This window comes from Bidens hawaiensis, unplaced genomic scaffold (assembly GCF_021521415.1).
Source record: "Bidens hawaiensis isolate Kalapana, Puna unplaced genomic scaffold, B.hawaiensis_p1.1 tig00038002_1, whole genome shotgun sequence".
NCBI classification, from domain to species: domain Eukaryota; kingdom Viridiplantae; phylum Streptophyta; class Magnoliopsida; order Asterales; family Asteraceae; genus Bidens; species Bidens hawaiensis.
The window spans coordinates 27944-43733 of NW_027505511.1; the positions used below are offsets into that span (position 1 = coordinate 27944).

At 34.7% G+C, this 15790-nt stretch overlaps 2 protein-coding genes and 1 pseudogene across 3 annotated transcripts; 1 reads left to right on the forward strand and 2 right to left on the reverse strand.

Annotated features, from left to right (window-relative positions):
• Positions 1-2470: 2470 nt before the first annotated feature.
• On the forward strand, positions 2471-4683 carry LOC143613652 (lysM domain receptor-like kinase 4; annotated as a pseudogene).
• A 137-nt stretch (positions 4684-4820) lies between these two features.
• LOC143613651 (serine/threonine receptor-like kinase NFP) lies at positions 4821-6707 on the reverse strand. The gene has a single exon (XM_077087307.1). It carries the CDS (start codon positions 6705-6707, stop codon positions 4845-4847), a length of 1863 nt encoding a protein of 620 aa, XP_076943422.1. The 3' UTR covers positions 4821-4844.
• An 890-nt stretch (positions 6708-7597) lies between these two features.
• LOC143613649 (protein DA1-related 1-like) lies at positions 7598-11352 on the reverse strand. Of its 2 annotated transcripts, XM_077087304.1 has the most exons (12): positions 11182-11352; positions 10917-11083; positions 10356-10519; positions 9934-10159; positions 9708-9846; positions 9512-9632; positions 9201-9284; positions 8776-9108; positions 8614-8676; positions 8408-8523; positions 8266-8324; positions 7598-8166 (listed from the first exon to the last, which is right to left on the reverse strand). In XM_077087304.1, the coding sequence occupies exons 3-12, from the start codon at positions 10476-10478 to the stop codon at positions 7847-7849; spliced, it is 1584 nt and encodes a 527-aa protein (XP_076943419.1). In that variant the 5' UTR covers positions 10479-10519; positions 10917-11083; positions 11182-11352; the 3' UTR covers positions 7598-7846. The 2 variants fall into 2 exon arrangements, with proteins under 2 accessions (XP_076943419.1, XP_076943420.1); XM_077087305.1 differs by having other exon boundaries at positions 10917-11272.
• Positions 11353-15790: the final 4438 nt, after the last annotated feature.

Consider the following 15790-nt stretch of genomic DNA (forward strand, 5'->3'; position numbering starts at 1 on the left):
ACCTCTAATGAACGCTAACACCTATCGTAAAGTTGGCTTATGAGAACTAATCAATGTTCTAAAACCAAACAATGACATTATTATAAAGGGATATTGAAATTTAATAATCCCAACTTGACTCATTGCTAAGCCCAACTTAAGAAATGTACCAGAACAGTTCCAACTTTCAACCTATTTTTCTCCACCGAGCGTTTTTGCTAACGGAATCTTGACTCCGTAAGTTTTTGTTGACGTGGATGATAGTGGGGCCCACAACCACCACTTCCCCAATCCATCTTCACCGTCACACCACCTCCTATGACCACCACCGCCATCATCTTCATCCTCTTCACCACCAACACAACTCCTCTACCACCAAACAGCCATGGACGGCACCACCACAACGCAAACAGAGGCGATCTTCACGTTTTCAGGCACAACAAAGGAGATGGTGACGAAGAACAGCTCCATCGCCGGAAAACCGAGAGAGGTGTTCGAGACGACGAAGTAAATCTGCGTAAACCGTCGATTTCTATTTTTTTTATTTGATTACCAATGCCCCGTACTGTTTACAGTAAACAGTAAACAAACCAAATGTTCAGTGAACAATTCGTGAACCGTTCGGAGGGAAGTTCTTTTAAGTTTGTTCGTTTAATAAACGAACGAAAACAAAAAAGAAATTTTGTTCATTTAGTTAAATGAAGGAACATGGACATAGGTTGCGTTCGTTCATTTGTGTTCGTGAACGTTCGGTAATGTGTTCATTTATGTTCGTTTATGTTCGTTAGTTAAAGGTTTGTTAATATTTTTTTTGTAATAGCCAGCCTGACATTTAAATTTATAATTTTATTGATTATGTTAAGTTCGTTTCATTAATGATTTGTTTTATTTACTTGAACTTACAACAAATCTAACTTGACATTATAAGTGGATGATTATGCTTATGATTATTATTATTATTATTATTATCTCAAGTGCTTAACTTTAAATGTAATTAAGGTAATTAGGTCAAATGTTTTGGATTAAGAATTTTTGCTCTTTTTTCTTATATAGAACATGAACAAGTTCAATTCCTTAACGAACGAACACGAAGAAGATTTTCCGTTCGGTTGGCGTTCGTGAACAAGTTAAATGCTAAACAAACAAACATTAACAAGGCTTCATTTACAGCCCTATGTATTTGCGTGTATAATGTGCAGATATCGTAACCTAGAAACTTGTAACTGTTAACTTGCTAGTACATATGAACGATTGAGCCCTAATTCTATATCAAATAACATAATTTAAATCTAACAAAAACACATGCACAATTCATAGAAAGAGAACTCACAGTGATGTTATCGCCTCCATGCGACAAAACGAACAACTGCCAGATCATAGCAACCAATTTCCATTCCTTCCCGGTTCAAACGGAATAGAAACTTCCATTATTATTAAATCATCGAGTGTGGTTGTGGTTTGAACAAATAATATAAGCCATGGGTTAGCAAATGGTACGGCTACCGTACCGGTATTTTACCTGCCAAACAACCAGTATCGATACCGTATACAAGTAATTAAATTGGAAATTACCAAGTAATAAAAATGTGATTGGAAAAATACGAGTTGTTTTTTTTGTAAATTAGAGGCAAATTTGTAACGGACGACGATGAGACGTTGGTGTTAATTTATGTGTTCTATTTGTCACGTAAGACAGTTTAGCCTTCAGACAATGACAGATGTAATCATTATTTCATTTATTATGTAAGACCATTCAGCCTCGTTTGAACGATGAGTGACGCTTTAACCATTCCATTGTCGTGTAAGCCGATGCAGCCCATCGGGCAATGACCATCGTCTTCATCATTTCATTTGTCACGTAAGACCAATTAGTAATACATACATGGTCAACATCTTCCCGATGCTTTTTTTTTTGAACAGCCAACTAAGTAACGCCGGGTATTCCGTACACGACCCTCATTGGCTAAAGGTAGCCCGAGCCGGCCACGAGTCCGGACGGACGGAGCCCATAGTGGTCCACCTATTGAGGGATTCCTCGGATTAAATCCGACCCCCACGCCCGCCAAACGACACGACAGCAAGGAGTCGGTAAAACCGGATGAGATCAGGACTCAAACCTTGGCAAGCCAAGGTCATCCCTCATATCTTTCATATAAATCTTTCCTATACTTACATTATCATATAATTATTAAACCTTCACATAATCATATTATACTATTCGCTTCATTAAATATCAATAATAATTCATATATACATTTTTATCCTTACTAACACGAGTCGTTACTCAAACCTTTAAAAACGTTTAAATTATATTACGAATATGCACACCCCTTCAAAACGTAAAGTAGAGGGGGGATCCAACTTGCGTGGGCCTTGGTAACAAGATGCCAGCACGCTGAATTAACTTTTCCCACTAGCATTTGAACCATTGACCCCAACAAACTTCTCCATTGACCACCAATTATCGTATTCACTCCAATCAAATCACGTTGACCATTTCAATTCAAAACCTTCAACTCCCTCAAAACAATATATATATCTTTCATCTTTATCACCACCACTTCATCCACCCAAAGTCAACTCATCCAAACATGTCATCCCTGCGTTTCCTCTTCATTTGTTGTTTCCTCTCACTCAATCCACATGTTTTAATCCAAGCCCAACAACCATACATCAAGGAGTTCAACACAGACTGTGAAACCAGAAACACTTCAACTTCTTTTTTTTTTTTTAGAAAATATTGATCCTTTTATATATAACACAGACCGAACTACGTCTGGATAATGGGTAAGCGAGTAACAAGCTGCGCCGCTATCCCCTTTTGAATCGCAAAGCCTATTCTATTAAATATAAATCCTTGGTTCCTCGCCGCTATTCAACTTCTGTTTATGGTTATACTTGTAACGGTTGTAATCACACATGTCAAGCTTACCTCACTTTCCGGTCCAACCCGCCTTACAACACTGTTGCATCCATCTCCAGTCTGTTAAATGCAAACCAAACTCAGCTTTCACAACTCAACTCTGTCTCACAAACCTACACTTTTGCAACCGGTGAACCGTGCTTGTACCCACCCGGTGTTCGTGTTTAGGCCAGATGTACCAAGCGAACGCAACGTATGTTATCCGGTCTGGAGACACGGTCTTTTTGATCGCTAACGACATGTTCGGAGGGCTGTCCACTTGTCAAGCTATTGAAACTGAAAGAAACAGTAAGACTGTTAATATTTATCCTGGTTCTAAACTAACTGTGCCATTAAGATGTGCTTGTCCAACTCAAAAACAAGCTGCTGATGGTGTTAAGTATTTGTTATCTTACTTGGTCACTTGGGGACAATGGGTTTCGGCTATAAGTGATAGTTTCGGTGTTGATACTGAGATGACTCTTGAAGCTAATGGATTATCAGAACAGGATGATATGATCTACCCCTTTACCACTCTTTTAATCCCGCTTTCGAATCCGCCTTCAAAATTTCAAACCATAGCACCACCGCCTCCACCGTCCACACCGCCTCCACCATCACCGTTAGAGCCATCGCCTGGTACGCCTGCCAGTGATCATAAATGGGTGTATGTGCTTGTAGGAGTCCTTGGAGGGGTTTTTCTTGCATTTGCTATCGGGTTGTGCGTTGTCTTTTTCAAGAAAAAGAAAGTGCTTCCACCCGTGGTGGTTGTTCCTTCTGCTTCTCAGAGCTTTGAAGCCGTTGAGAAACCGTAGGATAAGGATAAGAAGTTGGATGTTGATGAAGACTCGGAATTTATGGAGAGTTTAAGTAGCATAGCTCAATCCCTTAAAGTGTACAAAGTTGAAGAACTTGAATTAGCCACACAAGATTTTAGCTCTAAATGTTTAATTAAAGGGTCTGTTTACCAAGGTACAATCAGAGGAGGATTTGTTGCTATCAAGAAAATGCATGGTGACGTGTCAAACGAGATTCGCTTACTCAACACTATTCACCATCATAATCTCGTTAGCCTATTGGGCGTTTGTTTTAGTGACGGTCATTGGTACCTTGTTTATGAGTTTGCTGTTAATGGACCGTTAAGCGACTGGATCTATTATAATGCACAAGGCAGCAACAAATTGTTAAACTGGATGCAGAGAATGCAAATCGGTTTAGATGTGGCAAACGGGCTTGATTACCTCCACAGTTATACCACGCCTCCGTATGTTTACAAGAATCTAGAAAGCAGCAATATTCTTCTTGATGGTGATTTCAGAGCCAAGATTACAAATTTTGATCTTGCAAGGTCTGCTGAAGGGCAAGAAGGTTAATTCGCACTGACCCGACACATTGTTGGTACTAGAGGTTACATGTCACCCGAGTATTTGGAAAACGGTTTGATCTCCACAAAGCTTGATGTCTACGGATTTGGCGTTTTGTTGCTTGAAATAGTTACAGGAAAACATGTTTCTGATCTATACGAGAAGGTGAACAAGAATTTGTCTGAGGTTTTATATGATGTCCTTGAGGAAGAAAACGCTGACAAAAACGAAAAGTTGACCGGTTTCATTGACCAACGCCTCCGAGGGAATTATCCTCCGCAACTCGCCATGTCTGTGATCAAATTGATTGACGGCTGCCTCGATAAAGATCCATCAGCTCGCCCGGATATGAATGATGTTTCGCAATGTCTTACCAGAGTTCTGACCACCTCACAGGCTGGAGATCTTTCACTGGCCATTTCAGTTCAAACGAAATAATTTTGTAAAATGTTTCACAGTGTATCTTTGTTATGTATATAATATAGTCTTATGCTGTAATCTATTTTTCATCAATAAAAAGTGTAAGGATTTCAAAGAATATACAAATAGACTAAAAGTATATTCAATAAACATGATGTGGCCTATGAGATTTAAATGTTTTAACGACCTATAACTGCACCAATTATATGAACATCTTCGGTTTCTAAACCTGAAGAAGTCGAAGATCTTTCGTACATTTCAGAATATGATTGACTAAGAACCGATAAATTAAACACAATTTCTGTCATTCCTGGTCTATCTGCAGATTTCTCAGATGTGCAAGCTCTAGCTAACGCAGCCATACACAAAGCAGCATCAATCGGGTAAAAGCTACCGAGATTTGGATCCATCCATAACCTTAAACTTTCTTCTCTTTTATCTTCAACTTCAAGTATCTTTTTAATTTCCTTCCACGCCATACAAATCTCTCCATCATCTCTAGTTTCTATGGCTTTCTTGCCTGAAAGCAATTCTAATAGAATAACGCCGAACGCAAACACATCAACTTTTAACATGATGGAGCTTATAGCAGGTCTAGCTGCTGAGAAATTTCCAATTTTGCCCTTGAAATTTGAGTCTAGAAGTATATTACTTGTCCTGAGGTCTCTATGTGCAATACTCGGTTGACTATGTTCATGCATATACTGAAGACCGTTAGCAATATCTAATGCTAGATTCAATCTTTGAGACCATGAGAGAGTAACGTTAACATGTGAACCCAAAGAAGAAGATATATGTTTTGAAAACAGCCATTTATCGAGTGAGCCTTTTTCGGCATACTCATAAACCAGAAAACAATTCCCACCATTACCAGATGAAATTCCCATTAATTTCACTAAATTTGTGTGGTGTACTCTTTGTAAAATCTTGAGTTCTTCGGTTGCATCTCGGGTTTTTTTCACAGCCAAAGTCTGACCATGGATCATGGCCTTGTAAACCGCCCCACCAATTCTGTACCGTTCACTGAGATTCATAGTTGCTTCCATTATCTCTTTCGTGTCATACATGACTGGTCTGCTTAAATAGCCTGAAACCCCTGGAAGCAGTTTGTCTTGATTCTTCTTCATGGGCGCGATCGGTTCAAGTTTTGCAGCTTTCTTCATGTAAAGAAGATCAGTGAACTCAAAAGACGACTCGTTACGAGCCAATATTCTTTTCAATTTGCGTGAACGGTATTTGTAAGTCAGAAACCATAACAGAATAATAACTAAGAAAGATCCAGTTGTGCCAAAGATAACAAAGACTATCTGAACCTTTTTTGGCTTTTGAGTTTCAGGACCGGGGAGATGATGAGGTGGCGGGAAGGTCGGTAATTTAGAGACAGGTATAATAACCGGAAGACACGAAGCAGCAGTGAAATTTCGGAAGTTATTCTCGTTAGCAACATCATAAGAACTTGTGTTAAACATAGTGCTCACATTCAAGATATTATCTTCTGGTTGCCATACATAAGTTATAAGATATCTTTCTTGATTTTGTAACGGTTTAGGACACTTACAGAACAAAGGGAAAACCACTTGATCACCAACCGTCAAATTGGTCGGGTTTAAATAAGGGTTCATATCTTCAACAACATGATAATTTGTCAGATTCTGAAACACAGAAGATGCAACAACATAAAAGCTATCACCTTTTTGTGTTTCATATGTGACATTAGAAAAATAATGACTCCCTTTACAGCTACATGTAACGGGTATCAACAAAAGCTGATCATAAAGCATATTTTCATTTTCTGAAGTGAGATTGCTAGCTTCTGCTATACTCAAACGGCTGACACCAAACAGATCAGATATGTTGCCGAGAGTCATGTAAGGCGACCTGGCACGATATGTGACGTAGGTTTGACAGGAAGGCGGTGAGTCAGCAGAACACGTGAAGTTAGTGTCTGCAGGTGTTGTTGCATAGACATTATTTGGAGAGATTAAGAATACAGAAAGAGCTAGCAATGGAAGAAATGAGAATGCCATGCAAATGACCTTCATTCACAGGTGCTATTATATTGTTACTACTTATAACTAGTATTATGTAGCTTTCAGTCCTTAATATAAAAGTGTGCCTAAATAAAATATGTACATACCTTTATGCCATTTTGATTTATTAACTAAGATAACTCCAAAAACCATATAAAATATTCATTCAATTGACCAATAAACCAAGTCTAGCCGGCTTAATATGACATTATCTGCAACATCTTAACTAAAGGCTGTCTGGTAATGGTTAGAAGCTTTCAAAACACCATAAATAAAGTGTTAACGTATTTGCACAAGTTAACCAGAAAAAGCCAACTTTGGAATAATATTACAGGACTAGTGTGCCCCGACCCACTCCAAGTGGATCCATTAAGGTTTGACCCACATTATTCTTGTAAAAGGGACTTAAAAACGATTAAACCTGTAGAGAAAAAGGCTGTCCCGTAAAGGTGCACAAATCGGGCTTCTACTTTATAGCCCAAATTGGTTCGAGTTAAAATTGGGTCGTGTTGTGTCAAAGAATGTCAAATCCGTTTTTGACGAGAAGGCACCCCCATTTTTGGTGAAAAGGTTTCAAGTTCCAACTTGGTTTTTTGAAGGGGGGATGATCGAGTTTGACCAGGTTAAAGCCGGGTTTGAACTAGTTATATTCAGATTTGACAGATTCAAACCACTTTCAAGTTTCAATGTATAGGATCACAAACCGGTTTCAACCCTATGGTTTAGTTTGAGTTGGGTTCAAAGCGGGTTCAAACTCGGGTTCGTTTCAGTTCGGGTTGAGGACCGGCCGACCGGGTATGGTTCCCCACCCGGTTTTCTTAAAGATAATATTTATGGCAACAAATACATCAAAATGGTATAAGAAAAATAATCTTGATGTGTTATATTTGTACATGCCAAGATTGCTAGAGAATTGAAAGAGCATTTCAAGAAATTTAAAAGCAGTAGGATTTAGAGCAGTAAACCCTAGTCTGGTATGTAAAAAAAGAACCAATGTTTTTCTGTAATGAAAATACTATGTTGATTATTCTTTTCCCTATATATCAACAGTTACAGAACACATACTGTAATGCCACCATTATAAATAGTTGATTATAAATACTATGTTTTTTTTAAAATAATAATCAAGATTCGTTGATGGTGAAGTTTAACTAGCAAGGAAATCTTCCAGTAAGCCGAATATGATCAAGAGTGCTTCTGAGACCATACTTTAGCACAGCCTTGTTTCCTTCTCTGAATCCATCACCATAAGCTGCAGATGTATCTGACTCGATCTGGTGTTTAAAGAACTCACCGAGTTGCTTCTCAAACTCCGACCTTTTGCCTTTTTTTGATGATGCAGGTGCGGGTGCAGATGAAGATGAAGCAGCGCTAGTACCACTAGCTCCAGCCATAATCTCCGAGTCCAACCACATATGAGCTAGAACTTGACAGATACCTTCTTCAACATCGGGCGGCAAATTAGAGTACCCTGTTGTAATAAGTTAACCTCAGTTATGAAACAAGAAAGTTGGAAGATAGAGGACATTTTCGTCAATGTGTTCCAAAATAGAGAGAAAAAAGTAAGAACCTTTAAGCCGGAGCCACGCATGCATCATCTCATGAGCCAGAATTGAGCCCGTTAACAACCTGAATTTATTAAGTTTTACATCTTTAATTGTATATAAAAGCATTATTTATAAGTATATAAAAATCATATATGAAGAATTTACCTAGGGAGACTATATAATATGAGAATAGCCGTCACTTCACATCTACGAACTAGCTTATAAGGCTCTGTAAACATGTCTATTATCCGTCCCGCACCAACTCTCGGCCTCCTTATTATCTGGTATTTTCATTAAAATAATAAAAAAAAACTTTTAATGAAAGCTGCAAACTTTCACTACTTCAAGTAAAAAAGATTCAAAATTCATACAGTGCTGATGGTTTGTTCTTCTGAAAGACAAAGTCCTCTAGTTTCAGGCATGTGATGATGACCCTGCCAATAATTAAATTAAATACTAAATCTTGAAACTAACATGACAATTATAAATTTATAATATAGTTTCGGTAATACTACAAATGTATTTATTCTTACGTGTTTTTCGCCCTCCATGGCTTCATTTAGCGCTTGTCTTTCAACCAACAACAGGGGAACTTGTTGCTCAATTTTCATGTTTAATCCTTCATAAAAATCCTGAATTTCAAGATAAAGAGGTTGACATTCATGAGTATCCATTATTGCAGAGTCAAGACACTGAAGGCATAGCTTTCGACCATCATCTAGCAATAAATATCTTGTATCTCTAGGTTCCATTCTTTCACAGCTGCAACATCTAGGAGTTCCATCATGCTCGTGGGCTGGGCAGTACTTTTGTAGCCAAAACGGGTGGGCCCGATACTCGATTAGACCGCCTCTATTTGTTGGTATCTGCGTATAAAATGAGAAAAGGTAAAATATACTAGCTTTATCTACAATCGTATATAAAGTAGTATCTGTGTGATATAAAAACATGAACTTACAAAGTTCTTGCAAACATCACATTTCGGGTGATGGTGTTCTTTATAGCAGGATTTGTGGAAGGGGCGGTTTTCAGACATGGAGAACTACACAGATAAACAGGGAAGTCAAAGTCAAAGTCAAAATCAAAGTAACAATACAAATAAATGCCATATTTTTCATGGATGAAGAGTGATATGTGATCTGTATTCTGAATCTAAAGCTGACATCTTTTTTCAAAATATGAATCTTTCTAAAGCGGTTAAGGTTACAAAATTGAAGGTAAGTTTGTTTGACTTGTTTATAATAAGTTTAACTTGGATTAGAGTTTGACCTCAAAATCAGATATCGGTAAATTGCAAGCATGACAACGGAAACATTCAGGATGCCAAACTCCTCCCATGCAACTCAAAAACCGCCCGTGACCTATTCTACCATTGCAACCAGCACATGTCCTACAATCGCATATTTTAAAACATTATTTCAATTATTTATAAGAAAATAAAAGGTTATAATACAAGATTATCTACCTTTGTACACCTTGAAAGAAGCTTGGCAAACGAGGAAACAGGCTTCCATAGTTATTATTCCTCGGTGGCGAATCCGCGTTTAAGCTTAACTGAATAGCCTTCGCGAGCTCTTCATCTTCCTTGAGATAAGAATCGTCATCTAATAAAACGCACTCTCAATTAAAATACATGCAGTAATATTAATATATTGTAAACGAATGAGAATTCATCAGAAAATACAACCTACCAATTACTCTTTTTCCTTTGTGATCTTCTTCAGTATGAGATGGAACTTCATCCTTTTGATCTTCTTCTTCTTCTTCTTTCTCTTCGTCTTCGTCTTCTTCTAAACTTGAACACGCACTTTTTGTATCATCTTCTACAACAGAACACATACTTCTTTCATCTTCTTCAACAAGTGAAAGTGCAATAGCTCGATCAATTTCTTCATTATCAAAGTCCAACAATTCATCCTACATGAAGTAGAGAAATAAAGTACAATATTATTACAGAATGTTTTCGGAAGGGAGTGTTTTGCATTTCATTTTAAAAGTGATTATCTGGTTATCTAATTCTGATCACTCCATATCACATAAACACTTTCAAAACATAATGCCAAACACTCCCTAATCGTAAATTCCTTAACAAATAAAAAAAAGCATAAAATACCGTTGTGGTAGGCGGGTCCTCCCAAACTCCATCACTTTCATATCTCTCACGATACCGCCCTTCGGTGACTCTATGACTCGAGCCCAAGCCTGACCCTTTGAATATCTTAGTTAACCAACCCATACCACAAAAGATTGTATAGAATCGGGCTTGTTAACCGTTTTCTGCAAACCATATCATTCTTCAGTAATTACACAAAAATTGTGTAACAAGTTATAAGGTCTAAAGATTTCCAGTTGCACAAATAAAAATTTGATAAAGCTAACACCTTTACCGCGTGTGATTTCAAAAGCCCGTAAAAGATGAACAACATGAACATAATAGTGCTTAAAATCAAATTAACTAAACTCTTTTTGGACACATTTAGAACTTTATGATAAAAAAAATCCATAATTGATCTCAACTTCCACCAACACCATCAAGTATTAAAATGGGTCAACAACAACTTTGAAAAGTGAAATAAACCAAGAATCTTCCGGATAATTTTTTTTTTTCATTTATGACGTCAGCATGAGGATAAGTAAATAAATAAACAATATTTCTGGGTGTCAAAAATCTGACCTTAAACAATTCAAAGAATCCACAGAAACCAATGAAGATGATGAACCGAGAAATCATCCAAGAAACTGAACTCAATTACAAGCATAATCATCAATTATAATTATGAGACCCCGAATCCTCAAGAACAACAATAAAGGGAGGATCTTGAACATAATTTGATTAAGATTCTACCAAAAACAGAGCAAAAAATTAGGGTAAAAAACATAAAGTTCGAAACTTTAGCAATAATAATAGGTAAAAAAGATATTATGAAATTGAATGTTACCATTGTAGTAGAATGTTGAAACTGAGCACTTGGATCACCATGTCAAGATTATTGTCCCAACTGCTTGCCTTCTTTCTTTCTCTTTCCCCCAATTGAAATTGAATTGATGAAAGAGAGAGTGTGGTTACTCACTAGATTGTGCTATTTTGGCCTAACTTAACAAAGACATTTGAGTTAACATCCAAATGTTTAGTTGGATGTGAGAGTATTATTTTGTTAATTAAATAATGTAAACTAGTGATTTTGTGTGTAGTTTTAATTTGAAATCGAGTCTTGTTATTCAACTAAGCATTTATTTGGGTAGGTGAATGAGAACATAATTGTTGAATTCCATGTTACATGATTTTATTTTTCTTCGTTTCTAAAGTGTTATGGAGCCAAAATTTATATCATACGGGTTTATAATTTTTGTGTTTGAAATCATTATTTTTAGGCATTAAAATTTTCGGGCGCGGGTCGTTTTTAGAAAGTTGAAATAATTGGTATTAAACGATTAGATAAATAATATTTTAATTTAAAAAATAAATAACAAAAGGATATCTTCATCTAATAAAAAAATGTTATTCAATATAAATCTAGAAATCTAATTGATATTTAATTAGCATTAAACTGAATAAAATAATAAAAAGATAAACTGAAAATATAATAAAAATAAAATTGCTAAGTGTTCCATCTATATTAAGTAAAACAGTAACGAAATATAAAAGGTGAGTCGAGTATATTAAAAATCTAATCTAACTATATTATTAAAATAATAGAGTTTAACTCAACATGATCTTTTTCTATTTGTGTATTCTTAACTTTTCTATGTATATAGCATTTCTCTACTTTTTATGTGAATAAAATAATTCTAAAATAAATTAAAATACTATACAATTAATTCTATTAAATGATTATTAATTTCTATTAATTAATTTATATTATTCTACATTTATTATTACGTAAGTATTTTAGTTTAATTGACATTAGTAAACATAATTTTAATATATATGCTTAATTACTGAATTGTTTATTAAATCAAATACTTGGAGATTCAAAATATGGTACAACATAATAAAATATATTGTATTCCTTAAACTAAAAATCTTATATTTTTGTTTGTTTATTATTATCTTATGTTATACAGGAATGTTATATTATCTCGTCTTTAGTATCATATTAATAAAAAGAATATAGTGTGTGTGTATATAGGCTTACTTAGTTGTACCATATCCCGTATAATAAATATCATTTGAAGTTAGTTTATACATTTATTTTTAATTAGTTGACCCAATTAAAAATTTCAATTCCATATCATGTCTCTAGTAAAAATTATTTTAATATGCAGGCTTAATTAGTATACATTATTTTTGTATAAAGGTAAACAAAGCTATATACTAGGCTTAATTATTTATGTTATTTTAATTGGGTCTAATTTTAGATGTATAGGAATTGATAATTCATACCATTTACCAAAATTCATATCAGTTACGGGATTATTTAATTCATATGGTTAATTATATTAATGGTAATAAATATCAATTACTAACTTATTCTTGTACATTACTAACTTTATGCTCTAACTTGAAATATGGTGTAGATTTAAACATATCAATTTTAATTATATTGTAATTAATCGTGTTTAAAACATTATATCACCCAAATATAAATATAATTAACATACAAATCAAATTAAATTCTAATTAAATGTGTTAAAAACAAAACATTAAAAATCCTCAATTAGTATATTTCCGAATTTTCTAATTTATTATTGTAATTAATCGTAGATTTCAGCATATCAATTTTAATTATATTGTAATTAATCGTGTTAAAAACATTAGTGAATCACGATTTAAATCACATACAAATCAAATTAAATTCTAATTAAATGGTTAGTAACAAAAAATTAAAAATACTCAATTACTATATTTCATAGATCCCTAATTTTATTATGTAAATAGATTATTTCAAAATCCTTTCCTTTTATATTTTTAACACGTAATTCAAGCGATTTAAATCACATAATTCAAGCTATTTCAAACTCTAATTTGATGATGAAAAAAAATTAAATTTTTACCTTCCTTTTTTAAACTTTACACCTAGAAAACTCTTTGTAACTTTTTATTTACAATGGGTCCATGGACCTTGGCCTAGATTATAGAATTTATAAAAGAAGGCCTACTATGATTAGGTCATCTTTAATTCTTTTCCATTTTTCTTTACCCGATAACATTTTTAAACAGAGTCACTCCAAATATAAAAGATAAACTCAACTATATTGGTTTCACTTTTCTTTTTTTCACCTTAGATAGTTTCGATCTCTACCATTAATCGTTTAGGATGATCAAATTATTCTGTCAAAGATTTTTTATTGATAATGGGGTTGCTTGCCGGAAAAGAATAGGTTCGTACGTTAATATGAACTATAAGTATATATAAAACCGAAAATAGACCGGGATTTGGCGAACTTGATCCCACAAGTGTAGCTCCGCCAATGTGATTTATCATGTTTTTTTGTTACACCCCCATCTTAGGCCTAGGAATGTGATCACTAGTTGGTACCACATTTGTAAATAAATCAGAGTTACGGTTATTAGCGGAAGACTTTATATAACATGAGGATCAAATTATAACTTTTTACATTACAAAAGACGAGACGAAAGTCTCGTTTAGTATTTACTTGTTTATATGTTTTACAAAAAGATCATATTTTAATATTCAAACAAAATTATCCGAGCCATCGGATTCTTGAGCCCTTCATCCTTAAAGCTCTATTCTTTGTTACCTGCAAAATGTTATAAAATACGTTAGCAACGAATGCTGGTGAATATGCTTACGCTAAAAATATTTTCTTTACTTAATCACCCCTCGAGACCACGTAAGCCTCGGCCCATCTTGGCTTAGGAATAATCAAGTTAAACAATCATCATAAACTCGAGTCTCTACACTAGGTCACCTCAGCAAAACACCGCAGCGTTTCAACATAACTTAGGTACCATAAATATACACATGATCAGTCTCACTCGGACGTAACTTAGGTCCGGCCCATCGTGGCTGGAGGTCGTGACCAAGCGTGGTGCGATGTGCCCACCGCATTCCACATATGTAAGGATCCAGGCAAACGTATACCACAACATGAGGGCCAGGCTTATACTCTTATTTACAATGTTTTTAGAGACACTTAGTCTCATGTAAAGTTTTACACATAACACGTTTGTTTGTTTTGAAAACAAGTTTGTAAAAGTGGGGCGTATTCACCTTTTCAATGGGATCGGCTTCCAACACCGTCTGTGAGTCTTTCTCTTGCTATCTCGCACCTACAGTACGAGTATAATTTTTGTTAGTCGGATACACGATCCGGCTTAAGACCTTTAGTCTTATTTATCTCTATGAACCTTTAGTTCAATATCTCTTTTTACTTTAAAACCTTTAGTTAAAAAGTAATCTTTATAAACCTTTAGTTTATTTATAAAAACCCTACGTTTCTTCTTTTTTAAGAAACGTATTCCTTTCTTTATTATCTAAGTATACTCATTATACTTAAATAATATATTTTATAACAAAGAATAATCATATATATATATAATCACATATATATTTCCTTTTTTCCTTTTTCTTTATTATCTTTGTTATATATTTATTTATTTATCGAGAATAACTTTGACTTGGGGTATTAAGCTTTAAAGATATTTTATTATTATTTTATTCGGGCACTATGTCTACCTTTCTTGGCTCAATATACCCTACTAGAGGTGGCAATGTGAGTGGGTTGGGTTGGATTTGGGTGATGGGTCAGGATGGGTACGGGTTAGGATGGGTTTTAAAATAGAGGGTTAGGATGGATATGAGTCAAGATGGGTAAAGCTAACCCATCTTGACCCAAGTAAAGATTGACATACAAAGGGTTTTAAAAACCCCTCAAAAAAATATTCAAAAAAACTATTAAAAAATAATAACTCAAAATATAAATAAGAAATGCAAAATGTAAAATAACTAAAATGTTTCCCACGTCATCCTTGTTCATTAAAAAAAACGTTTTGTACCGGTTTAGGTTCGAGTTTTCAAGTTTTTTTTTCGGTTCGTTTTTGTTTTTTTTCATTTCGGTCGGTTTCGGTATCTGCTCGGTTTCGATTTCCCGGTTTTTTAGGTTTCAGTGTTGTTTTGTTTTAGTCAGTTTTTTCGGTTTCATTTCTTTTTTTTTTTTCGTTTCGATTCATTTTGTTTTATTTTGGTCGGCTACGTTTCAGTTTTTTTGTTTCGTTTTGATAAGATTTTTGATTGCATTTTGTTTTTTTTGTTTCGTTTTGGTCAGTTTTTCGGTGTCATATTGGTTTTTTATCGTTTTGGTCTTTTTTCTATTTCGTTTCAGTTTCATTTCAGTTTTTTTGTTTCGTTTTGGTCGGTTCGGTGTTTTTGATTCGTTTTTGTCCGGTTTTTAAATTGCATTTAGTTTTTTTATGTTTTCCTTTTGGTCAGTTTTCAGTTTCAATTCAGTTTTTTTGTTTCGTTTCGGTCGTTTATCTATTTCGATTCAGTTTCGTTTCGGTTTTTTTGTTTCGTTTTGGTCGGTTCAGTGTTTTTGTTTTGTTTTGGTCAGCTTTTTAGTTGCATTTTGCTTTTTTTTTGTTTC